Source organism: Gobio gobio, assembly GCF_949357685.1.
Source record: "Gobio gobio genome assembly, chromosome: 14".
NCBI classification, from domain to species: domain Eukaryota; kingdom Metazoa; phylum Chordata; class Actinopteri; order Cypriniformes; family Gobionidae; genus Gobio; species Gobio gobio.
Genome location: NC_137107.1, coordinates 23,559,277 through 23,585,039, shown reverse-complemented (window position 1 = coordinate 23,585,039; position 25,763 = coordinate 23,559,277). Strand labels below are relative to the sequence as shown.

The following is a 25,763-nucleotide window of genomic DNA, read 5'->3' as shown; positions in this document are numbered from 1 at the left end:
AAGTATACTTTCAGTCTACTTTTTATATACTTCTCCGAAATATACTTAAAATTGCACTACTTATACTTGACTTATACTGACAGAAAAGTTTAAGTATATTGGCTGAGTATATATCTTTTGATTGCGATATACTTAAAGTATAATTAAGTATTCAAAGTATACTTTGCTATTTTGTGTTTAATCTTTTGATTGAGTAGCCTATTAAAAATACTTTTTCTTTTTCTTTTTTTTTTTACATAGTTTTACATACAGTCTTATTAAACTTATATTGTTTGAAAATATTGATTAGAATATTGATATAAAACAGATACGTTCTTGATTCTGCGTATCTGAATTTTTGTGTAGACTAGTCCACTGTAGTGTACATAGGAATTTACTTCAGATCTTCTTTACTCTTTACCCGCTACAGACTGAATTTTCCAGCTATCCATGTTTTCACTGTTATACGGTGGGGGGTGCTAAGACACATCTTCTAGTACTGAATCTCCCTAATCAAAATACAGGAGAAGAAGAAGCTGAAACAAGTGATAGAAGATTGCTCACGCAATTGTAAAATAACGCAATCATCAAATTTTAAAGGATTAGTTTAGCCTGACAAGCCAGACCCACATCAAGATGTTGGGTCTGGGAACACACCAATGGCAGGGCTCAATCTGAGGGGCGGGATGAACGGTTGTCTTTCAAATTCCCTCTGCACGCAATAGGATAGCGCTACAATCAACCAGAGCAACGAAGAAGGTGAAGCGGAGCTAGTTGATAGATTAGTTGCCTGAGCAGAGCTGGCAGCGGCCGTGCGCATTTACATTCTGTGAGTGAGATCCCACCCCTGTGGACGGGTTGAAAACATGCAGAACTAGCTCCTTCTACTGGCTGTAGTCTATAGCCTCTGGCCAAAAAAGCCTCCGATGTCGCAAAATAATGGTATTTGCGTAGGTGGAAGTACCGACCCAGTGCAGAAAAACTCCAACTCCATCAACTTTAAAATTGTCCGACATCGTTGTTTTAACTTTATTTTTGTAAAGGGTGTTTGATTTAGTCTTTGCACTTTCGATTTAACACATTTCCGACGTGATGACATCATACGTCATGCAAAAAGCAGAACACAGAAGTCGCGCATTTGAGGTTAAAAAGTATATGAATGTTTTAGGTTTTTTTTTTAAATACTGCCTCGGCTGGGATTGTGCAGACCCCCTGAAACCCTTCGAAGCCCTTTGAAACTGCATAGATTTGGACCTCAATTGAAGTCCATTGCCATTGAAGTCCATTATGTGGAGAAAAATCATGGAATGTTTCCCTCAAAAAACGTTATGTATTTTCGACGGAAGACAGAAAGACATGAACATCTTGGATGACATGGGGGGTGAGTAAATTATCAGGAAATTTTCATTTTGAAGTGAACTAATCCTTTGCATGTAAATCAAAACTACCTAATGTTACCAAATGAAATGTCGAACTAATGAAGAGGAAACGACTGTGAAGCTTTAGGGGTGTTGACGGACTCGATCTACTCCATTTAGTTTTGATCATCGTTCTGAATCTGATCAAGGCATAGTCTATGACAAAAATGCAATTTTCTCAACTTTTTGTTTAAAATGTTGCCTTTTTTATGAGACTTACCCACATTCAAGTGTTGATAAAAAGGATGCATGAAGCTATAATAAAATGTTTTTTAAAATGAGTTAAATACTTCATACACTAAAAAATGTACTACTTGTATTAAAATAGTAAACTACTAGTATACTTATAAGTTCAGTTGTAGTGCAGTAAAACTACACTACAGTAAAAATGATAAACGTAGTTGTGCACAAAGTTTACTACTTAACGTACGTATACTTTTATATACTAAAAGTGGGCCAATTTAGTCCCAAGCAGTATTGAAATTGTACAATTACAAGTTTACTACTAGTACATTGATATGAGTATACTTACTACATAAAGTATTCTTAAAAATAACTTTTTCGTAAGGGCATAGTTCAAGCTTGGATAGGAAGTTAAGGCATGTTTTCCTCTGACCCACTTACCCCTGACTCAATGTTTCCAATATCCAGCGAATGGACTGAGACAGCCTAAAGAACACAGAAAAAGTGGCTGGTGTTAATCAATTAGATTAAGACAAAACCATCCTAAACCGAAGCATTTTCTCACCAGTTTGATATCACCACCCTGTTTACTTGCAACTTTCACTTCGGTTTTGGAGGAGCTGGATTTGCTCTCATCGTGGATACTGACTGCAGAGCTGACCACATTTCCAGCTGAGCGCACTGGCACAATAATACAACTGATAAATACAAATTCACAGACCTAATAGGTGAAGTATGATGCTGGCAATGGATGAATATATTTACCACTTTTTTGAACTCCAAACTCTTTGCCACTGAGAATGTGAAGCAGCAGGTTCTTCATCTCAGATGGGCTCATATTCATCAAACTCTCTGTAGCCTCCTCACCTAAAAAAAAAAAAAAAAAACTCCCATGTTTCTTTTGGGCTTGGACTAAAATAATATCTACTAGGGCTGTCAATTGATTAAAAATTGGGTAACACTTTATTTTGATGGTCCTTTGAACATTTTGTTGATTATAAGTAACATTGTAGTACAGTATGTGTGAACTAACTCTCATTAGAGTATTAGTACACTTAATATCTGCTATCTCTTTATTGTGATGGTCCTCCAACACACATTCTACTAACTAGAAGTAACTTTGCAAGTACATGTTAACTTATTCTAACCTTAACCCTACCAGTCTACTGATACTTTAATGAGAGTTAGTAGACATGTAGGTGCAACTTATAGTGAGCAGAATATGTTAAAGGGACCATCAAAATAAAGTCTAACCGAAAATGTATTTAATTACATGGTAAATGTAAGATTAATTAATAATTATTAATAGTATAACGATTAATTAACCTTACAGTGGGGAGAACAAGTATGTGATACCCTGCCGATTTTGCAGGTTTGCCCACTTGCAAAGCATGTAGAAGTCTGTAATTTTTATCATAGGTACTCATCAACTGTCAGTGACGGAATGTAAAACAAAAATTCAGAAAATCACATTGTATGATTTTTAAGTAATTAATTTGCATTTTATTGCATGACATAAGTATTTGATACATCAGAAAAGCAGAACTTAATATTTGGTACAGAAACCTTTGTGTGCAATTACAGAGATCATACGTTTCCTGTAGTTCTTGACCAGGTTTGCACACACTGCAGCAGGGATTTTGGCCCACTCCTCCATACAGACCTTCTCCAGATCCTTCAGGTTTCGGGGCTGTCGCTGGGCAATACGGACTTTCAGCTCCCTCCAAAGATTTTCTATTGGGTTCAGGTCTGGAGACTGGCTAGGCCACTCCAGGACCTTGAGATGCTTCTTACGGAGCCACTCCTTAGTTGCCCTGGCTGTGTGTTTCGGGTCGTTGTCATGCTGGAAGACCCAGCCACGACCCATCTACAATACCCTTAATGAGGGAAGGAGGTTGTTGGCCAAGATCTCGCGATACATGGCCCCATCCATCCTCCCCTCAATACGATGCAGTCGTCCTGTCCCCTTTGCAGAAAAGCATCCCCAAAGAATGATGTTTCCACCTCCATGCTAATCGGTTGGGATGGTGTTCTTGGGGTTGTACTCATCATCCTTCTTCCACACGGCGAGTGGAGTTTAGACCAAAAAGCTCTATTTTTGTCTCATCAGACCACATGACCTTCTCCCATTCCTCCTCTGGATCATCCAGATGGTCATTGGCAAACTTCAGACGGGCCTGGATATGAGCTGGCTTGAGCAGGGGGACCTTGCGTGCGCTGCAGGATTTTAATCCATGAAGGCGTAGTGTGTTACTAATGTTTTTCTTTGAGACTGTGGTCCCAGCTCTCTTCAGGTCATTGACCAGGTCCTGCCATGTAGTTCTGGGCTGATCCCTCACCTTCCTCATGATCATTGATGCCCCACGAGGTGAGATCTTGCATGGTGCCCCAGACCAAGGGAGATTGACTGTCAACTTGAACTCCATTTTCTAATAATTGTGTCAACAGTTGTTGCCTTCTCACCAAGCTGCTTGCCTATTGTCCTGTAGGCCATCCCAGCCTTGTGCAGGTCTACAATTTTATCCCTGATGTCCTTACACAGTTCTCTGGTCTTGGCCATTGTGGAGAGGTTGGAGTCTGTTTGATTGAGTGTGTGGACAGGTGTCTTTTATACAGGTAATGAGTTCAAACAGGTGCAGTTAATACAGGTAATAAGTGGAGAACAGGAGGGCTTCTTAAAGAAAAACGAACAGGTCTGTGAGACCCGGAAATCTTACCGGCTGGTAGGTGATCAAATACTTATGTCATGCAATAAAAAGCTAATCAATTATTTAAAAACCATACAATGTGTTTTTCTGGATTTTTGTTTTTGATTCCGTTTCTCACAGTTGAAGAGTACCTATGATAAAAATTACAGACCTCTACATGCTTTGTAAGTAGGAAAACCTGCAAAATCGGCAGTGTATCAAATACCTGTTCTCAACACTGTATATACACTATCGTTCAGAAGTTTGGGGTCAGTATGGTTTTTTTTTTATAGCAATTATAATTTACATTCAGCAAGAATGCATTAAAGCGACAATAAAACCACTTATAATGTTATAAAATATTTCAATTTCAACTTTCTATTCAATTCTTTTCATCCTTGTACTTCTATCTTTTTTTACAATAATCTGCAGTGTCTACTTTAAAAAGAGACCAACCCTAGGTCTGTATTCCAAAGAATTCATGAATTACAACCAATCAGGTTTAGAGCTATGCTCAAAAAGAGGGGTGACAGGCTAAATAGAAAACAGTAATATTGTGAAATATTATTGCAATATAAAATAATGTTTTACTATATTTTTGTAATCAAATAAATGCAGCCTAGATGAGTTAAGGGACATATACGCTCACCTAAAGGATTATTAGGAACATCTGTTCTATATAATAATTTCTCATTAATGCAATTATCTAATCAACCAATCACATGGCAGTTGCTTCAATGCATTTAGGGGTGTGGTCCTTGTCAAGACAAACTCCTGAACTCCAAACTGAATGTCAGAATGGGAAAGAAAGGTGATTTAAGCAATTTTGAGCATGGCATGGTTGTTGGTGTATTTCACAATCTGCTCAGTAACTGGAATTTTCACGCACAACCATTTCTAGGGTTTACAAAGAATGGTGTGAAAAGGGAAAAACATCCAGTATGTGGCAGTCCTGTGGGCGAAAATGCCTTGTTGATGCTAGAGGTCAGAGGAGAATGGGCCGACTGATTCAAGCTGATAGAAGAGCAACTTTGACTGAAATAACCACTCGTTACAACCGAGGTATGCAGCAAAGCATTTGTGAAGCCACAACACGCACAACCTTGAGGCGGATGGGCTACAACAGCAGAAGACCCCACCGGGTACGTGATGTTTTCTTGGCACACTTTAGGCCCCTTAGTGCCAATTGGGCATCGTTTAAATGCCACGGCCTACCTGAGCATTGTTTCTGACCATGTCCATCCCTTTATGACCACCATGTACCCATCCTCTGACGGCTACTTCCAGCAGGATAATGCACCATGTCACAAAGCTCGAATAATTTCAAATTGGTTTCTTGAACATGACAATGAGTTCACTGTACTAAAATGGCCCCCACAGTCACCAGATCTCAACCCAATAGAGCATCTTTGGGATGTGGTGGAACGGGATCTTCGTGCCCTGGATGTGCATCCCACAAATCTCCATCAACTGCAAGATGCTATCCTATCAATATGGGCCAACATTTCTAAAGAATGCTTTCAGCACCTTGTTGAATCAATGCCACGTAGAATTAACGCAGTTCTGAAGGCGAAAGGGGGTCAAACACAGTATTAGTATGGTGTTCCTAATAATCCTTTAGGTGAGTGTACACTACCATTTATATCAATATTTGTTGGAAATCCTCCAAATGAAGACAATTCAAGGACATTGCAAGTGAACAGACATTATAAAAAGTGGCTTTAGAATAATATATTGTTTTATTTCCACATCACTGAATATTGAGCCTAACATTGGGCTTATTTTAAATCACATTATTTTTTATAGTTTATTGTAATAGATAATAAATAAAAAAGAATACAATTGTTTACTGTATGTAAAAAAAAAGTATAATGAAACAGGACCTGACATACCTGAACAGCTGAGGGACTGGGCAAGCTCAGTGACCATGACCTGAAGAATGAGGCCAATGCGGAGGCGGAACATTTCACTGAAGATTTTCGGCTGGGTTCGAATGATCATACCCAGAAACACCATTATCTCCTGTCAGGAGCATATACAAGTGTCAGTGGAATTAAAACATGGTTGAGATGTGGATCGGACCTTCAGATCTAACCTGAGTGAGAACGGCGATGGTGAGGTTGTTCTCGCTCGCCTCATCGATCAGCCTTGCCAGCTTGTCTGGAGGCATAGGACTATACGGAGACAAGGATTGTAGTATGAACAGTTAAATGAGAATGTGAGCAGCATATTTGCGTGTACTCACGCTGAAATTGTTTTCTCTCTTGGTTCAGGAGGAAGGCCAACTGTTAGATGTTTCTGATGAATTAGCAAATCTGAGCATGCCTGTAAATGGAAAATATATTCAATAACTTCATTCTGGGAAAATGTTATTTAAATTTACATACAGACAGGGAACCTGACATTATAATAGTGGCAGCGCTGATACTCACAGCATCCAGCTCTTCTACTTTCTTGCGTAGCATCCCGCAGATCATCCGGATGAGGCCCCAGTGTTTCAGGTTTCCTGCCTTTTCATACAAATCACTCAGTAGTCGTCTTACTGCCCAACCTTTCCCATGTAGCTTGGTGTCCCAATCCATTCCCCTTATAACAGAAATCCCAACTTCATATAACCTCCACAGCAACAGTACAGCTCTTTCCTAGGACACAGATCTAACAAGCTCGTAATACAATAAGGTTGCATTAGTTAACATTAGTTTATGCATTAGTTAACATGAACTAACCATGAACAACACCTCTGTTCAGCATTAGTTAATCTTTGTTAACGTTAGTTCATAAAAATCCAGCTGTTCATGGTTTGTTCATGTTAGTTTACAGTGCATTAACTAATGTTAGCAAGATTTTAATAATGCATTAGTAAATGTTGAAAATAACATTAACAAAGATAAATAAATGGTAAATAGACTGCATTTATATAGCGCTTTCAACAGACCCATGGCCATCAAAAGCACTTTATATATTGCCTCACATTCACCCATTCATACAGACGGCGGTGTCAGCCATGCATGGCGCCATCCAGCTTGTCGGGAGCAGCTGGGGTTAGGTGTCTCGCTCATGGACACCTCGACACTTGGTCAGGTGGAACCGGGGATAGAACCACCAACCTTCCGGTTTGTAGAAACTAATGTTAACTAATGAACCTTATTGTAAAGTGTTACCGCTCGTCACATGGTTTTGGTGATACTGACTTGTCTTTGAAGAGTATGTAGAGAATGTCAGCCTGATCCTGTAAGCTCTGACTTTGTTTTAGCATCTGAACTAGGGCTGGGTAGTCAATCCCGCCATTGACGTCTCTGGGCAGGTTCACAGAATGAGGGGCCGGTGTCTCAGATATCTTTGCAGTGGAAAAAAGTCATGACAGCTCATTGTGAGATTATTTTAACAGTTCCAGAAAAGCAAATTTCCCATGCATTTTTTACTATATATAACTAAGAATATTAATTCTTCTGATCTATTAATTTCTCTGAATCACATCTGAATAAAGGCAAAGGTACCTAGCTGTATACTTAAAGGGTTAGTTCACCCAAAAATGAAAATTCTGTCATCATTTATTCCCCCTCATGTAGTTCCAAACCCGTAAGACTTTTGTTATCTTCGGAATGCAAATGAAGATCTTTTTGATGAAATCTGAGAGCTCTCTGACCCCTCCATAGACAGCCTACGCAATTGCAACTTTGATGCTTCAAAAAGTTCATAAAGAGATTGCTAAAACTAATCCATATGAATTGAGTGGTTTAGTCCAAATTTTCTGAATAGACTCGATCGCTTTATATGATGAATAGATTGAATTTAGGCTTTTACTCACATATAAACATTGATCAGCGAACATAAACAAAAGCTCAACCGAACTTGAATGACACACAAGAACAAAGTTCGTTTGATCTCTTTATTAACTTTTTGAAGCGTCAAAGTTGAAATTGTGTTGCTGTCTATGGAGGGGTGAGAGAGCTCTCAGATATCATCCAAAAGATCTTCATTTGCGTTCCGAAGATGGACGAAAGTGGTTTAGAACGACATGAGGGTGAATAATTAATGACAGAATATTTATTTTTGGGTGAACTAACCCATTTAATTTAAAGTTGCAATCATAGAAACAATATACAATCTCTTGTATATACATTATACAGGTTTTACATTATTGCTAAAAACAGTTTCTCCCTGTAGAAATGAATAATTTTTTTACTTCTGGAACTTGACTGGAAAAAATCAAGCATACTGTGGAGAGCAGAGACTCAGAGCAGTGATTATTCTAATTATTAATTTATTAAAAAATGTTCACAGTGAAAGCCAGTAATTTTGTGTTATCTACCTTTCCTTTGTTATCCAGCAAATTGAGGCTTGGAGTTGGAGAACGGAAAAGTTTAGTTGGAAGGTACATGTGCACATCTGCGGGAAGGTCAAAATAAAATCGTCAATTATTTCTGAGCATTTGTAAAGGCAGCTGTTGAACAGCATCAAAATGAGTGTCTAAAAAGCCCCATTCTGAACTCACTGTGTATATTGAGCTCTCTGGCTTTGTGCACCAGAGAAACCATTTCCCGTGTCTTTTTGGCTGCTGCCCTGAAGCGGCTGAGGCCTCCTTTAGTGGCACTAATGGGACTTTCCCGAGGAACCGCCAGTAACTGGTCCAGATACACAGCAAGGTCATCCACCTCTGCACACACACACACACTTGCACAATTCAATAAAAGCTTCAGAGGGTTGAGCACGTCTTCTGTCACTTTTAAGGTGTAATTGAGTATTTCACCACATGTCAATATATAAAACTGTGACAGCAGTTACTGCTGTCACAAAATTGCCTTTCAAGCCTCCATCCGCCAATGCAGGTAGGCAAACTGTCTTACAGAGTGACTTTCAACCACAGTCCACGCATTTCAACATAAAATTGTCATGCAGAGAAGGGAAAATCTGCAAGTCATCAGCCAACAACCCCCTCTCAGCTGACTTAACCCTCCAAACAAGAATGTTTGTCGGTAATCTTTCACTTATGAATGGAAAATTCCAATAAAATAAGAAGAAAGTGATTAAATCAAGTCTTTATCAGATTAGTGGATACATTGTTTCGGAGATTCCTTAATGAATGAGACTATTCATCAAAATAGATTGGCATCCATTAGCATAGGGATTGCACATGCGAAGTTGAGTTGCAAAGCAACAACATGACAAGAGGAATATGGTAAACAAAAATCCACTCTGGATAAGTAACTTACACTTGATACCCTAAAGCAGTGGTTCTCAAAGTGGCTGACAACAATAAATATTCTTATTAGGAATAAACTGCCTCGTTTTTGAACTGTGCAGAGCTGTAGCTGAATAGTTAGGCCTACTACGCTACTGTATTTTAATGTTGGTCATTATGGTGGTACTTGGAGAGACAAATATTTTCTGAGGTGGTACTTGGTATAAAAAGTTTGAGAACCACTGCCCTAAAGGATACCCTTGTGAAAAAAAGTACACTTAAGCATACTTTTAAAAAGAACTTATTATGGAAATAATATGCTTTAAGAGGATCTACTTAAGAGCGAACTGAATGTAATATTTGAAGACACACAATTGCATGTTAATTTTAAATTAAATTGCAATGTATTATAGTTTAAATGTATATAAAATGCAGTAGGACTTTACATGTAAGTACTTTACATGCAAGTCAAAACTTCAAAATAAGTGTACTTTTTATAACATGAAAATATTACCTTATATGTACAACTTTTATTTGACATTATTACAAAGTGCACACTTTTTAAAAGTGTACATGTAACAAGGACACTGTAAAATTAAGTGTTACCGAAACATTCGTGAAAGTGCCCTCTCTTTAAGTACACTTATCTCTTTGGTTTTAGTCTTTTCAAGAGAAAAGTTAATTAAACATGCTGATAGCTGGTGGCTCACTCACCACAGTCCATAAATGTAAGATGGGCACAACAGGAGGTGTCAAGAAAAGCAGAAAGTTTTCCAGTCTTAACCCTTGAAATGTAAAACTGATTTGATTTCGGCCTGCTTCAGGTATGTAACAAATATTAAATGTGCTGACCTCTCTAAATACGTTACCTTGCTCCTCCAAAGTAACCATCCTGTAGTTTTTTCAAGGTTGCCAATACAGCAGGATCAATGTGTTTGTGGTCATCAGCTGTGAAGGAGAAGGAGAAAAACTTTCAGAATGAGAAAGCTGCTGTCTGCATATTAAAGGGTTAGTTCACCCAAATATTTATATTATGTTATTATTTACTGAACCAAACCAATTAAGACTGTTGTTCATCTTCGGAACACAAATGAGGATCTTTTTGATGAAATCTGATAGATTTCTGTCCCTCTACTGACAGCTACACAACTACCACTTTGACGCTTTAAAAAATTAATAAAGAGATCGAATAACTAATCCATACGAATCAAGCAGTTTAGTCCAAATTTTCTGAAGACACTGAATCGCTTATGATAAACAGATTTAATTTAGGACTTCATTCACATATAAGCATTCAGTCAAATTGGTAGTTGTCAATGGAGGGACAGAAATATCTCCGATTTCATCAGAAAATATCTTAATTTGTGTTCCGAAGATGAATGAAAGTCTTACGGGTTTGGAACGACATGAGGGTGAGTAATTAATGACAAAATATTCATTTTTTTGGTGAACTATTCCTTTAAGGGGGGTTAAGTATTTTTTCACTCACTGAGCATGCCGTGTGAAATTGGGAACGTTACTGTGGGTCGGCCGGTCATCCTCCAACGAGAACAGAGGTAGGAAAGGTCGATACGGAGCATCTCCACAATCATGTGATTGTCCAGGGCTAGATAGAACTCATGATGGTCTACAAACTGCACATTAGATCAGGACCAAAACCAGCAAATTAACTGAGTGGATACTAAATATTCAAATAGATACCAACAGCAAATTTGAATTCACACGCTGACGTACTTTAGGTGTGAAGGTAAAGATGGTGTTGCGAAAAATGTAGAATTTTGATGTTCCAAGCACACCAATTCGCCTGTACGGCCGCCCAGTTAGTCCCAGCCTTTGGTTACGCCCTGAAAAAAAGATCAAAATATAGTAAAATCCTTCATTCTCTGTTTGTATTTTGTTAAAAAATTATGCTCATCATGACATTGTATCCCTTTCATATAATGAATGTGGTTGGGGACCAACTTATTAAAGGGTTAGTTCAACCAAAAATGAAAATAATGTCATTTCTTACTCACCCTCATGCCGTTCCACACCCGTAAGACCTCGGTTCATCTTCGGAACGCAAATTAAGATATTTTTGTTGAAATCCGATGGCTCAGTGAGGCCTGCATAGCCAGCATTGACATTTCTTCTCTCAAGATCCATTAATGTACTAAAAACATATTTAAATCAGTTCATGTGAGTACAGTGTTTCAATATTGATATTATAAAGCGACGAGAATATTTTTGGTGCGCCAAAAAAAAACTAAATAATGACTTATATATTATATATTATATACTTATATAGTGATGGCCGATTTTAAAACGCTGCTTCATGAAGCTTCGGAGCGTATTGAATCAGCGTGTCGAGTCATGATTCGGATCGCGTGTCAAACCGCCAAACTGCTGAAATCACGTGACTTTGGCGCTCCGAACTGCTGATTCGATACACTGATTCATAACGGTTTGAAGCTTCATGAAGCAGTGTTTTGAAATCGGCCATCACTATATAAGTATATAATATATAATATATAGGTCGTTATTTAGTTTTTTTTTGCGCACCAAAAATATTCTCGTTGCTTTATAATATTAATATTGAACCACTGTTCTCACATGAACTGATTTAACGTTAAATATGTTTTTAGTACATTAATGGATCTTGAGAGGAAATATCATTGCTGGCTATGTAGGCCTCACTGAGCCATCGGATTTTAACACAAATATCTTGATTTGTGTTCCAAAGATGAACAAAGGTCTTACGGGTGTGGAACGGCATGAGGGTGAGTAATAAATTACATTATTTTCATTTTTGGGTGAACTAACCCTTTAAGCTTCATGGACAAAAAAGCCCCATAAGCTTCATTAAAGTAGTCAAAACTATTTGCATTATATTTCAAATCTTCTGAAGCCATTCGAAAACTTTGTGTGAGGAACAAATTAAAATTGAAGTCATTGTTTACTGAAAATGTGTTCACCCTGTGTTCACCATTCACTGTCAATGGACTCCCTTTTCTTCCACAGAAGTTTAGAAAGACATAAAGGTGAGTAAATGATGACAGTATTTTTATGTTTGCGTTAGCAATCCCTTCCACTCGGAGTTCACCTAATCTGGCATAGATGTGACTGAGGACTCTGGAGGGCTGAACTCGGATTGGGTGAACGTCCTCCAGGGTTTCTGAGTCAATGCCCTGGTTCTGCAGGAGCTGTTTAATCTGGTCGCTTTCTGCCAGGATAGACACTGAAAACACAAGAATGGAAAACCGCCAGTGTAAATATGGTGATACAGAATATTTATGTAATAGATTTGATGTCAAACACAGATTTCTAAATTGAATAACCCAGATTTAGCTACTGTCAATCACTGTAGGGCTTACCTTGAACCACAACATCAGGCTTGGGAACAGTGGAGAAGCGTCTATTGAGAGGATCAATTTCTCCAGCTGCTAAAAAACCCTATAAAGTCAAATACAACATGATTTCACATATACAGGAACATACTCTTTGCATGATCATATGTTTTCCTCAATAGCTCCACAGCCCACAGATGGACCATGCATACTGTACTTGTATGTCAGTGTAGCATTACTCAACATTCATTAACATTTACAGTTTCTTTTTAATAAGAAAAAAAAAATCACAAATATTGGCAGTCAGTGCCACAATACCTCTGTTCCTGAAGCTAAACCATTGTAACCGTCATTTATCAATAAATATATGGGGTTTTGAGTATGATGAATGCTATGATTGAACTAGACACTCTTATATATTATATAACATTAGTAATTTAATAATATAAAAAAATTGAACAATATATCGTCTCCACCTCTGTCCCGCAAGCCTGCGGCTCCACCTAGTCCTACGTGATGTATTCCAATTGGCCTATTTATACTACACCTTAAATTAGTATGTACTCTTTTTGTGAAGAAAAAGTACATACTTCTGAGCATGTAGCAGAAGAGTAGAGAAGCTTTGGTACATCCTATCGCTCTATCGCAAAGTTACATGTGTGTACATCCTGTCACCGTAAACTGGCCAGTTAACATCCTCCATATTTAATTTAATTTAATTTCCGATCATATTGCAGAGAAAATACTTAACCATTGGTCGATTCTGAACCGAATCGTCTTCCAAAGCTCTAATATTGTTGTGGACAATTTTTGTCCTTATGGCTCTCCTCTGGGACACACCCTGGATATTTCCTCTGCCATCTCCTCCCAGGCTCCTCCTCCAGCTCCTACCTGGCTCTTCCCTCCACCGTCTCCTCCCTGGCTCCTCCCCACAGCTCCTCCCTGGCTCTTCCCTCTGTTGCCTCCTCCCTCCCAGCTCCTCCCTGGTTCTTTCCTCCACCGTCTCCTCCCTCCAGCTCCTCCCTGGCTCTTCCTTCCACTGCCTCCTCCCTGGCTCCTCCATCCAGCTCCTCCCTGGCTCTTCCTTCCACTGTCTCCTCCCTGGCTCCTCCATCCAGCTCCTCCCTGGCTCTTCCTTCCACTGCCTCCTCCCTGGCTCCTCCATCCAGCTCCTCCCTGGCTCTTTCCTCTGACGTCTCCTCTCTGGCTCTTCCTTCCACTGTCTCCTCCCTGGCTCCTCCATCCAGCTCCTCCCTGGCTCTTCCTTCCACTGCCTCCTCCCTGGCTCCTCCATCCAGCTCCTCCCTGGCTCTTCCTTCCACTGCCTCCTCCCTGGCTCCTCCATCCAGCTCCTCCCTGGCTCTTCCTTCCACTGTCTCCTCCCTGGCTCCTCCCTCCAGCTCCTCCCTGGCTCTTTCCTCTGACGTCTCCTCTCTGGCTCTTCCCTATTTTGTCTCCTCCCTGGTTCCTCCCTGGCTATTCCCTCCACCATCTCCTCCCTGGCTCCTCCCTCCCAGCTCCTCCCTGGTTCTTTCCTCCACCGTCTCCTCCCTCCAGCTCCTCCTTGGCTCTTCCTTCCACTGCCTCCTCCCTGGCTCCTCCCTCCAGCTCCTCCCTGGCTCTTCCCTCTGTCGGCTCCTCCCTCCAGCTCCTCCCCGGCTCTTCCCTCTGTCGGCTCCTCCCTCCAGCTCCTCCCTGGCTCTTCCCTCCACCGTCTCCTCCCTCTAGCTCCTCCCTGGCTCTTCCTTCCACTGTCTCCTCCCTGGCTCCTCCCTCCAGCTCCTCCCTGGCTCTTTCCTCTGACGTCTCCTCTCTGGCTCTTCCCTATTTTGTCTCCTCCCTGGTTCCTCCCTGGCTATTCCCTCCACCATCTCCTCCCTGGCTCCTCGCTCCATCTACTCCCTGGCTGTTCCCTCCACCATCACAAACAATATTATAACCTATCAAAACAGTTATTTCATATGATTATAGACATGATTTTCATGGTTTTCAGGTCTTTATCACTTTATTCAAATAAAGCAAAACAAAAGAACAAATTTTTACTTTCACAAACCGTTGCATATTTGTAAGCTTGCAGCAGGAAGTGAGAACGAGAAGTTTAAAGCTCACAGGCTTCCATATGTCGTCCTTCTGGGATTTCTAACGGTTTGATTATTCTTTTTATCTTAATTTTATTTTTAATCTTATTTTCAAAGTTTTAAATACAAAGTTCTGTCATGAAATTCTAGATGCCGCAGGCTGATCGGTCCTTAACTCAACCTGCTTGCGATCACATCATTCTCTATAGGGCACAGCTGATTGGTTCCTGCTGTATTAGTAGCCAATGAGCTCGCTGCTCAACCTTCAAATACTTGATTAGCATTTGCTGTAGCAGTTGCAGCACACTTTCAAAAACCCTCAACCTTCCCCAGCTCAACCTGTGTAGATTTGCTACGGGTAAATTCATGTTCGCTATATTGTACAGCAGCATGTCTTACTTGCACACAGCAGTGTTTCCTGTATGTATTGGCAGTGGCAAGTTCCGTACTTTCTCTGCAGCAGCAGCAGAGTAGCAGATCTATTCCGCCAAGACCAAATATATCAACATTGTCATATCCATTACTATGCCAAACACTACAAGAGTTGTCATGATAGAAATGTACTAATGAAATGAATAGGATAAATGAGCTGAAACAGGTTTTTCATATAAGAGAGAAAATGTGCAGGGGCTTCCAGGAACAGACCGAGAAACACTGCAATACAGCATTACCATATAGAGCGATTTTTGTGGAATTTACTGTACCTCTGCCAGCAGGTTACCCAATATGTACAGAGACTGGCCCCATTTCAGTGGACACTTGCCTACTGGCACTCTCTCCACAGTGTGAGGATTAACATACTCTTCATCAACCTAGTTGAAATGAAACATACAGGGTCCATTTTCTTTTGGAAGAACCCACAAAGGATCACTAAACCAGGAATCTGGCTTTAGGTGTTTCATAACAGTACAAAATCCAGTGCTATAGTGTTCAGACAAAAATAACTAAATGTGTGCAGATTGTACCTTATCTGGAGGAACACTATAAAGCTCAGGGACCAATCGTAATCCATTCTTCCCACTGATGAGAATGCCATCTAAAGCCTTTCTGTACTCCTGAACCTAAATAAGAGAGAAACAAGCAAGAGAGCAGTTTTTGTTCTCTGAAGAATAGTCAGGTATTTATTGTCTATAGTGAATTGTATGTACCTGTTCTGGACTGTTGATAAAAATGCCATCCAGGATGAGGTATGTCCAGAACAGCGGCCATTCACATTCTATGTTCTCAAAGAGTTTCAGCTCTGATGACTCGTAATACAATCGATTAGGGTCCTTAGAAACGAATGATTGTGTTGGCATAAGTTCCAAATACCCATACAAAAGACAACCACACACATAGACGTGACATATTATGTCTGGCAAATTGTTCAAGCACGGTTTTACCTCTCTGGGAGTTTTGTGTCCATCTCTAAGAAAGCGACAACACCCATACCTGCCCTATGAAACAGTACAGGAGTAAATAAAGAGTTGGGTGCTGGAAATGCAAAAGATTCTAAGTATAAACCTGGAACTGGAACCCTTGTCACTGTTACTGGGCTTGCCTAGTAATAATTTAACTTCTGTGGCTAATAGAAGACTTTTTAATATCATGACCTTTGCAGCACAAAAAAAAAAAATCATTCTTTTGCAGTGGATTGTTGATAAACCCCCCTCTGTGAAAGGAGTTTTAATGGATCTGATACCACTGGAATACCTCGCATGTCAAATCCACTCTAGGGTAGAGTTCTTCCACAAAATATGGGAGCCATTCTTAAAGTATCTGTACCCTAGAGTCGCAAACATTTTGTTGTTTGAATTTATACAGATGAACACTTTGTATATCCATAATGTGAGCTAATATGTTGTAATGGAAGTTTATATTGTCTGAGCTGTTTTTTTTTTTATATATATATATATATATATATATATATATATATATATATATATATATATATATATATATATATATATATATATATATATATATATATATATATATATATATATATATATATATATATAGTTAATCTATTTTCTCAATGAATAGATGTTTTGGAGTTCTAATCTGTGAGAAAATGCAATAAAAATATTGGATAAAAAAAGACAGGTGTTTGTCGAAATTTTTAAAAAGCAACTACTTGCAGGTTTTTATTTAATTTATTAAATAAATAAATAAAAAATAATGAATAACAATTATATATTTTATGTAATTTTTATTTGTTTCATTATAATGTAAATATCTTGATTGAACTTCAAATATCACTATTTATTGATTTCTTAAATCGTTACAACAGTTTTATGCCTTTTTTTCATTTATTTACACTGTTTTAAATTTAAATGTCCAGAATTACATGCTTCATTTCATGTTTTCTCTGTACATGCATGTCATGGAGAGCATTAAACTATTTACATGTAGATATTCATGAGACAAAGACACACGAAAAATGTTAAAATGCCACACACAGTCTTCAACGTACATGAAACACGTCAAAGGTAAAGTCACTAAGATTGCAGTAATTTTTGATATCCATATTCACCTGAAGTTTTGAAATGATTTCTTCTTTGGTGATATTAACAATGCCAATGTCCTCAACTGCAAATGCTGGATAAGAGATGATGGACAGAACCCCAGCATCCACCTCTTTGGATGTTGATGCCCTCGGTAGCATGGAGCTCAGAATAGACTATTGTAAAGGGTCCAAAAAGAGAAAAACATTCTGTTACTTTCAGGAGGCTTGAAAGCTCTGAATAATATGGATGCTGTCCTTCCATGTGTGACATCATAAATTAGTTTATTACTTGGCAGTGCTGAATGTCATCGGCTAAAGCGTGTACGACAGACTCTGGGCCGCCCTTGGCACCAAAAAGGTTCAGTTCATCCAAGGCCTCCAAAGCTGCCTGAATAAACATGCAGTAAGAGGTCATGTTATTTTATCAAGAGGAGATCATTATTTGACAGGAACCAATTCTTAACTGATAATAATTTTACCTTTGCCATACCGATAGAGCTGACATTTATCTCAGGGATCCCTTTATTTGTCTTGTCTCCTCGTTCCCACATTCCAAAATCCTGAGGATCATTTCCAGTCTTAATACCAATGGAAAACATGTGAAATCCTCCTGTATCAGAGCAGCATTAAGATGCTTACCGCCAATTTGTACGCAGATTCAATGTAAAAGATCAGATTCTGGACAACATCGACCTCATCACGTGTATAAACAATATTCAGCCCTGCAAATAAAAGTGGTGAAAATCTAGTCTGCTGTTCCACACAAGCAAAATATTTAGACACATGTATGCTGCAAACATGTTAAATGTGATAAGTTAAATTTGACCTGATGCTGTCATTTGGGCCAGGAAGAGCAGGAAGATGGAGGTAGCGTCCACCTGTAGATGACCCCATTCCTGATCACCAACTACAGTGGCACACGTTCCTGTATGGTACTTGGCATGGAGGCAATCTTTGGGGCTTTTGCTGTACTTGAACTTCTCCACCTTATCAAGCTGAAAGTTGAATAAGAGTTACTGCACAAAAAGTCTCTGTTTGCTTCTGTGACAACAAGGCATGCAGCATTCTCCTTGAACATAACTGTAAACCAGGTGACGTGAATGCAAATGTAATTCTTGTTTTCTGTAATGTTGACATACATGTTAGGCACAATATTCTTTACTTTGTTTATTTTGAACTATGGTTGCAGTGTATAAATTCATATAGTATATGCATTATTATAACAAGTGAGCATGCAAATCAATATTTTATGCATTTTTCCTTCATTTTGCCTGCTTATGTCATCTCATTTACTTCAAGTTACTTGTCATATGCCATTTTACTCTGGAGAGAGTATATATACACACACACTCACTGGCTACTTTATTAGGCACACCTTGCTAGTACCGGGTTGCACCCCCCTTTTACTTCAGGACTGCCTTAATTCTTCGTGGCATAGATTCAAAAAGGTCCTGGAAACATTTCTTGTCATGTTCAAGAAACCAGTTTGAGATGATTTGCGCTGTATGGCATGGTGGAAGTAGCCATCAGAAGATTGTGCACTGTGGTCATAAAGGGATGGACATGGTCAGCAACAATACTCAGGTTGGCTGTGGCATTTAAACAATGCTCAATTGTTACTATGGGGCCCAAATTGTGCCAAGAAAATATCCCCCATACATTACACCACCAGCAACAGCCTGAACCATTGATACAAGAGAGGATGGATCCATGCTTTCATGTTGTTTCCGCCAAATCCTACCATTTGATTGTTGCAGCAGAAATTGAGACTCATAAGACAAGAAAATGGTTTTCCAATCTTTTATTGTCCAATTTTGGTGAGCCCATCCGAATTGTAGCCTCAGCTACGGGTGGTTATTTGAGTAACTGTTGCCTTTGGATCAGCTTTGCCTAGAGAGTGTTCGATTTCCCCCAAGTGAGTGTGGATCACCCAGCTAAGTTGGCTAAACTTCCCTCTTTTCACGGGGGGAGGAGGAACTCCACTTCACACTACAGAACACTTCACTGGCACAAAACACAAAGACTGAGTTTGATTGCACTTAATTTTGCACTGCTTGGAAAAATAAAGAAGCCCTCTGAGGCGATGCTTCACTGCATTTCGTGTCTGTTCTTCTCTCTTCCCTACTCCAGACATGAGTGGCACATTTGGTTTGTACAGTGCTTAACATTGCACTAATAACGTGCTACATTTTAGTAACATGGAGGAGCCCACAATATCTAATATAATTCATCAATAATGTGTATATGTATGTTAACCTGTTTGCGGTGATACTATTTAATAGTATAATACTTTTGTAGAATGTGTATATACCTTCCATATATTTGTAATATTCTTTTTGCTTTAAAAAAAACAAACAAACATACACTTCTTTGCCAATACGCCAGTAGAAATTAAGAGTTGTGGTGACAGTGGTTAAGCCAAGATTTCAAAAGTCTTGTGTACAATCACTAAGCACTGTAATGCACTCTAAACCTTAATGAGTTCAATACTCCCAGAGAAAATTCATTGCCTCAGATTAATTAAGTAATGTCTCAAAATGGTAAAAGGGTTGACATTGTGGTGAAGAGTGGAGGGTGTGATTCAGGTCAGAAATAAATGGCATATATTAGACAAAACTGTTCAGAAAAAATGCATTGTTACTGTATTATTATATAACATGACCTGATTTTAAAAAAACAAGCACACTAGCATTTAAATGTTTGGGATCACTATGAGTTTTTTTTTCTTAATGAATGAATAAATGAATATATTCAACAAGGATGGATTAAATTGATCCAAAATTACATTTATAATGTTAAAAGGAATTTCTATTTCAAACAAACTATGTTTTTCCTAATTTTGATCATCAAAGAATCCTGAAAAACTGGAGTGAATCCTGCCAAAAATGGAGAATTGCCATCACAGGAAAAATATTTATATATAAAAATAATGTTTCATATTACTGATTTTACTTCTCTTTTTTTTTCTTCAAATAAATGCAGACTTTCAAAAACTGATTCTTTGAACATTAGTGTATGTTCTCCTGCAAAGAAACTGCATTTGCAATGAGAAAAATGATTTGAAATTATCACAATGGTGACTTATTATTTACTGCAAAACATTATCTACACCATATGCTTCAGATGTATTGCCTAAAATGAGTAAGATTTGTTCAGATTCAATCAGAATGAATCTTGAAAAATGTATTTGACTATAATGGAATGAGATATGTTGTTTATCCATACCTGTCTCATCATACACTGCAGTAATCCTCGCATGAGTTTGACCACACTCTACAGAATGAGAAAAGACAAGAGAACGAGAGAGAGAGAAGGAGAGCGGTGAGCCTTGACCATGACCATGACCTTATCCTCTCCATCTGCTAAGACCATGAAAGAAACATGAGCCAAATGATTTGCCCTCTGGCATTTTACATGGTCTCCCAGACACAAACACTAATGAGCAGAAAATATTAAATGTCTGGGACATGGTCAGACATGGCCTCCGATGCCCTTTGACAAAATTGTACAGTTTCGCTTGCATCTCAACTCACTATGTATGCATGAACCAACCTGCTCCAGTTCATAGGCTTTGGCTTTGTCTTCATCTCTGTCTGCATTCTTTCTGTAGGCCAGACTCAGAGCCCACACAGACAGGATGCAGTACACATTGTCTCTAACCCAGGCATGAGGTAACTTCTCATCACCTGGGAGTAACCCTGTCACCGGATCCTGTGAAATATTATAAGGAAACATTATTATCCTGAGGTTCTATCAAACGAGAATAAATTATATTTATGTGATTTAAAGTATCACCATTGGCCTGGCCTGTAACATTTAAAGCATGTGAGTGACACTTTAAAGTATATGTCTGTGTTTTAAAGAGTTCTCTTTCATGAGTATTTTTACTTTAGCACAATCCTGTTGCCTTATGTATGATTCGTTCCATAAAATATTCTCAAATGCTCGACGACTCAAATTCAAACTGTAAACTCTCTAATGAAACATAATTGTGCTTAATTTAATTATTGATTGTGCACTTGAAGTGTATACTTTAAATAGTACTTGCATATAATATAATATTACTGAAACTTGTACTTAAACAGAGTGCACTTTTATGCCTATGTTTCTTAACACACTTAAGTGCACTTTGGGTAACAATTTAGTTTAGGGTCCAATTATCACTATTAACCAGTTGCTTATTAGGATATTGGCTGTTTATTAGTACTTATAAAGCACATAATAATGCTTTATTCTGCATGACCTTTTACATCCTTTAAAGGTCCCATGGCGTGGATTTTTATTATTATTTTATAATGTTTCCTGAGGTGTACTTATATTGTTAGTATGATTTTTACATCACAAAATGTCATAATTTAGAAATAAAAGGCATTTTTCTATCTTGATATTAGCCCTCTGGCTTGAATGCTCTGTTTCAAGGGGCGTGTCTGCTGTGAAACTTCAGTATTTGAAGTGAGTATTAGGGCGTTTTCACACCTGAAAGTCCGCACCAAGGTCCGAACCGATATGTGATTTATACTTTTTATATATTCGGTTAGTTTTGGTTTGGTTTCACACTGCAATTATGTGAGGGGACTAAAGAACTTTACATGACGCACTTGCGTCCACTCGTCATCATCTATGTGGGCGACATCTGGACATTGATTAGTTTGTAAATGGACGTGCGTCTGACGTCAGTGTCTTTGACAAGAATGAATAAACGGACGCATATCGTGGTTGCCACTATTGAACCGTGCGCATTGCTTGACTATTTTTTATTCGTTACGTTTAAAAGTGGACATTTCAAGCTTTATATACACATATTTCTCATGTTTGTGAGGCAAGTAGCCTGCTGAGTTTCGGCTTATTTGAGACGCGCTCCTGTTCATGTGCAAAGCATGTGATCGCTCCCACGATTATTGTCTGCTATAGACTATTTGCTTCTCATTTATTAAATCCAGGCAATTATCTGAATAAACGTTGATTAAAATTAAGATACAATTTATACAAAACTAAATTCCCATTAAAGAAAGGGTTTCTAAGCAAAATCATACAAAATTTCGTTCAAAATTATTTCTGACTTTCTGTCTTCTGACATATTGTGCATATTTTCACTTTTCATAATCAATGTAGCCTAGATTGAATTTAAAAATAACGTTATAATATTTAAACATAAACAGGAACTTCCTGTAAATGGTCTGAAAGTCCGAACCATACAGAAAATGCTTTCAGACTAGAAACGAACCGAACCTTTGTTCAGTTTGATACGGACCGAGACTACCTCTTTTCGTTGGACCAAATTTCGTCTGTTTGGTCCGGACCGTGGTACGGGGGAGGTTTCACACCTGCAATTTTGATTCGGACCAAACTGAAAAGTGGATCCTCGCCTTTTTCCTGCGTTGTCCGCGTGACACTCTCGAATACTTTTACTTTAGTTTTTTTTAAAGTTTATTTTAACCATTACAGCAGTTGAGATGAATGTATCGTGAAAGTGTGGATTATATTATTATTTTTAGATCTTTTCCCATCACATGAACAGCTGCAGTGACGAGCATTGAGTACACAGGCAGTCTGTTGATCGCGTGAATGCAGTAAACTCGTCATTGCAACACGTTTTCTCTCACAAAATGCTTTCACCACAACTAACAGAAAAACACAACATCGATATGAATACTGTAAGAACTTCGTTGTGCAGCATAACAGCGTCATTTGTTATAACGGCAGTTTGGACAAGTGTGCCGATACACTCGCGACGAGTGATTGACAGATCCAAACATTATAAAGAGAGTGTTCTTTGATCGCTCTCTGTAGTTTAACACACTTTAATTAACAGATTTGTTTCATGCTACTAACAGAAACGATGCAAAGTGTATAGTTTAGTCACTGGCTTGATTCACTGATGCACAAACAGTATTAAATGATTTAGAAAGAAAGTCTGTGTGAACTTGAATAATATAGCTACACATCAGAAATCACTGATCACAGATCAGGCATTAATGAACACTGTTACTCACTGTTTGTGTCGGTGCTGTCGAATCCAAATCGCAAAAGTCTGTTTGTAAAGCCTGTGCTGACATTGCGACTAAAATAAACTGAATCCATTTTCTCCAAATTCTCTGGGCGGGCAAAGCAGAGGAAGGGGAGGTAACCTTTCCCCAAATGATGACATAAAGGAAAGATTCCAGATCGGCTCGTCTGAGCTTTCATTTTCTCAAAGGCAGAGCAGGTCACCCAGAACTCGGTTTACACCTCTCGAAATTTCTAGTCACTTTGGGACCATATACAGCAGGGGTTCTCAACCCTGGTCCTAGAGGCCCATGGTCCAAAACAGTGTTGGGGGTAACGCATTACAAGTAACTTGAGTTACGTAATAATATACATTTTTCCAAGTAACTAGTAAAGTAAGGCATTACTTTTCAAATGTACAACAAAATATCTGAGTTACTTTTTAAAAAAAGTAACGCAAGTTACTTTTTCACATTAGTTTGACTGACAGCTCTCCTGCCCCCATGTTGAGAAAAATAAGAGCAGAGGCTTTGAACATATGTGTGAACATGATGGTTATTGTAATTCTAGACTAAATGTGAGCATTTATTTTTCTCACTTGCACAATAAAGATTCTGTACTCCTCAAAATGAATAAAATCAGTCAAATGCAAAATCAGAATACTATACAAACCTCCAATAATTAAATGTTAAATAAAACAGCTATTTTATGCATTTAATCTACCTTTATATTTAATTTACCAATGTCTTGCTGCTGACCTTTGTTGGCCATTTTTTGTTTTTATTGGTAAAACTTTTTTCTCCTGCGTCCTATTCTCCCATTATCTAGAATGGCAGCAGAGCTGCGCCCTCTACTGTTCATGCGTGAATTAGCATTTTTACCTCAGCCTGGGGCTTATTATTTTGGTATGAAGAGGTCTTTACCGTTGCACAAAAATATAACTTTTTTACAAAAACAAGCCCAGCCCAGGTGAGAAAAAGTAACGCAAAAGTAACGTAACGTATTACTTTTCTTAAAAAGTAACTAAGTAACTCAATTAGTTACTTTTTAAGGGAGTAACGCAATATTGTAATGCATTACTTTTCAAAGTAACTTTCCCCAACACTGGTCCTAAAGAGTTTAGCTCCAACCTTGATCAAACTCACCTGCCTGCAGCTTTCTAGTAATCCTGAAGAGCTTAATTAGCTGTTTCAGGTGTGTTTGATTAGGGTTGGAGCTAAACTCTGCAGGACTGTGGGCCTCGAGGACAAGGGTTGAGAACCCCTGATATACAGGCTAGGCTAGGGGAACTAAAAAAAAAAACCCTCATAAAATGAAAATGTCATGCCATGGGACCTTTAATCTTACGCAATACCTAAACTACCTAACTAACTATTAATAAGCAGAAATTGGGAGTTTATTGAGGCAAAAGTAATAGTTAAAAGTTCATTAATATTGATATTTGTACCCTAATCTAAAGTGTGACCACACAAATAAAAGTTTAACTATAAGGACATTTTAAATAATTGTGCTTTAAAGAAGTACACCACATAAAGCACATGTAAAGCACCTGATTATAATTTTAACTGTAGTGTGTTATTCAATATTACATTTAAAATCAAATGTACAAAATTGTAACTTCATTACAAATGTGTAAATTCATGACGTTCCAATAGAAATTGAAGTAGCCTATATTTTAGTGGTAACAATTTACAATAAGGTTTAATTTGTAGGCTATTGTTAGCATAAGTTATTCAGCAGTTATTCGTCTTAGTAACGTTAATCAACATTTACTAACATAATATTCCGTTTTCACCGAAGTAGGCTATTGTAAAAAAAACAAAAAAACAAAAAAAAATATTCCGTAATAGGCTAAACATGTTCTTTTTAAAATGATGCTAAAGTGCTACCTTTTTTTTTTAACAAGGGTTGTTACGCTGCCCTTTTAAATAGATGTCAACACAGTAGCCTATACGGGCTGCTCCCTTATAATCAGTGAAAGTGAGATGTTTTTGCTCACCTGGTGACAGAGGATTGTCTGTTGCAACGTTCTGGCATAGTTGTCGAGTTTCACTCCTGAATTACTGCGACTTCTCATAATAGTTGCTTTCTATGCTGTTTATCTGTCTCACTAGCAGTGTGTCTTAGCTGCCGGTGGTCGAGTATCAAGTACCGTACATGTGAGGTAGGCAAATGTCAAAGCTTTAGGACGAGTTGTTCAGTAGTAGGCTATCTGTTACATCAGACGGCTGGTGTCGAGGCGCATCTTATAGTTACAGGCACAGTTATTGCCAGAGACTATTTCTCCAGCAAAGAAAGCAGTTCCAAATAAAAGCAATCAGCGGAATCAACCGGTTGTCGGAGCAACACATAACAGCTGATAATGAACGGGTTTGATTGAACGAATTATTTACTCATACAGACAAAGTCGTGGCCACCTACTGGCGATGTAACACGC

At 38.4% G+C, this 25,763-nt stretch overlaps 1 protein-coding gene across 1 annotated transcript; it reads right to left on the bottom strand.

Moving 5' to 3' along the window:
- Positions 1-244: 244 nt before the first annotated feature.
- On the bottom strand, positions 245-25,763 carry phka1b (phosphorylase kinase, alpha 1b (muscle)). The gene is made up of 28 exons (XM_079835030.1): positions 25,326-25,763; positions 20,894-21,052; positions 20,567-20,614; positions 18,168-18,336; positions 17,981-18,063; positions 17,821-17,901; positions 17,631-17,729; positions 17,369-17,515; positions 16,236-16,289; positions 16,002-16,124; positions 15,819-15,914; positions 15,558-15,665; positions 12,803-12,881; positions 12,532-12,666; positions 11,184-11,293; positions 10,939-11,083; positions 10,319-10,397; positions 10,164-10,234; positions 8,763-8,924; positions 8,580-8,656; positions 7,459-7,604; positions 6,700-6,853; positions 6,513-6,592; positions 6,363-6,441; positions 6,160-6,289; positions 2,346-2,447; positions 2,146-2,261; positions 245-2,066 (listed from the first exon to the last, which is right to left on the bottom strand). The coding sequence occupies exons 1-28, from the start codon at positions 25,401-25,403 to the stop codon at positions 1,992-1,994; spliced, it is 2,985 nt and encodes a 994-aa protein (XP_079691156.1). The 5' UTR covers positions 25,404-25,763; the 3' UTR covers positions 245-1,991.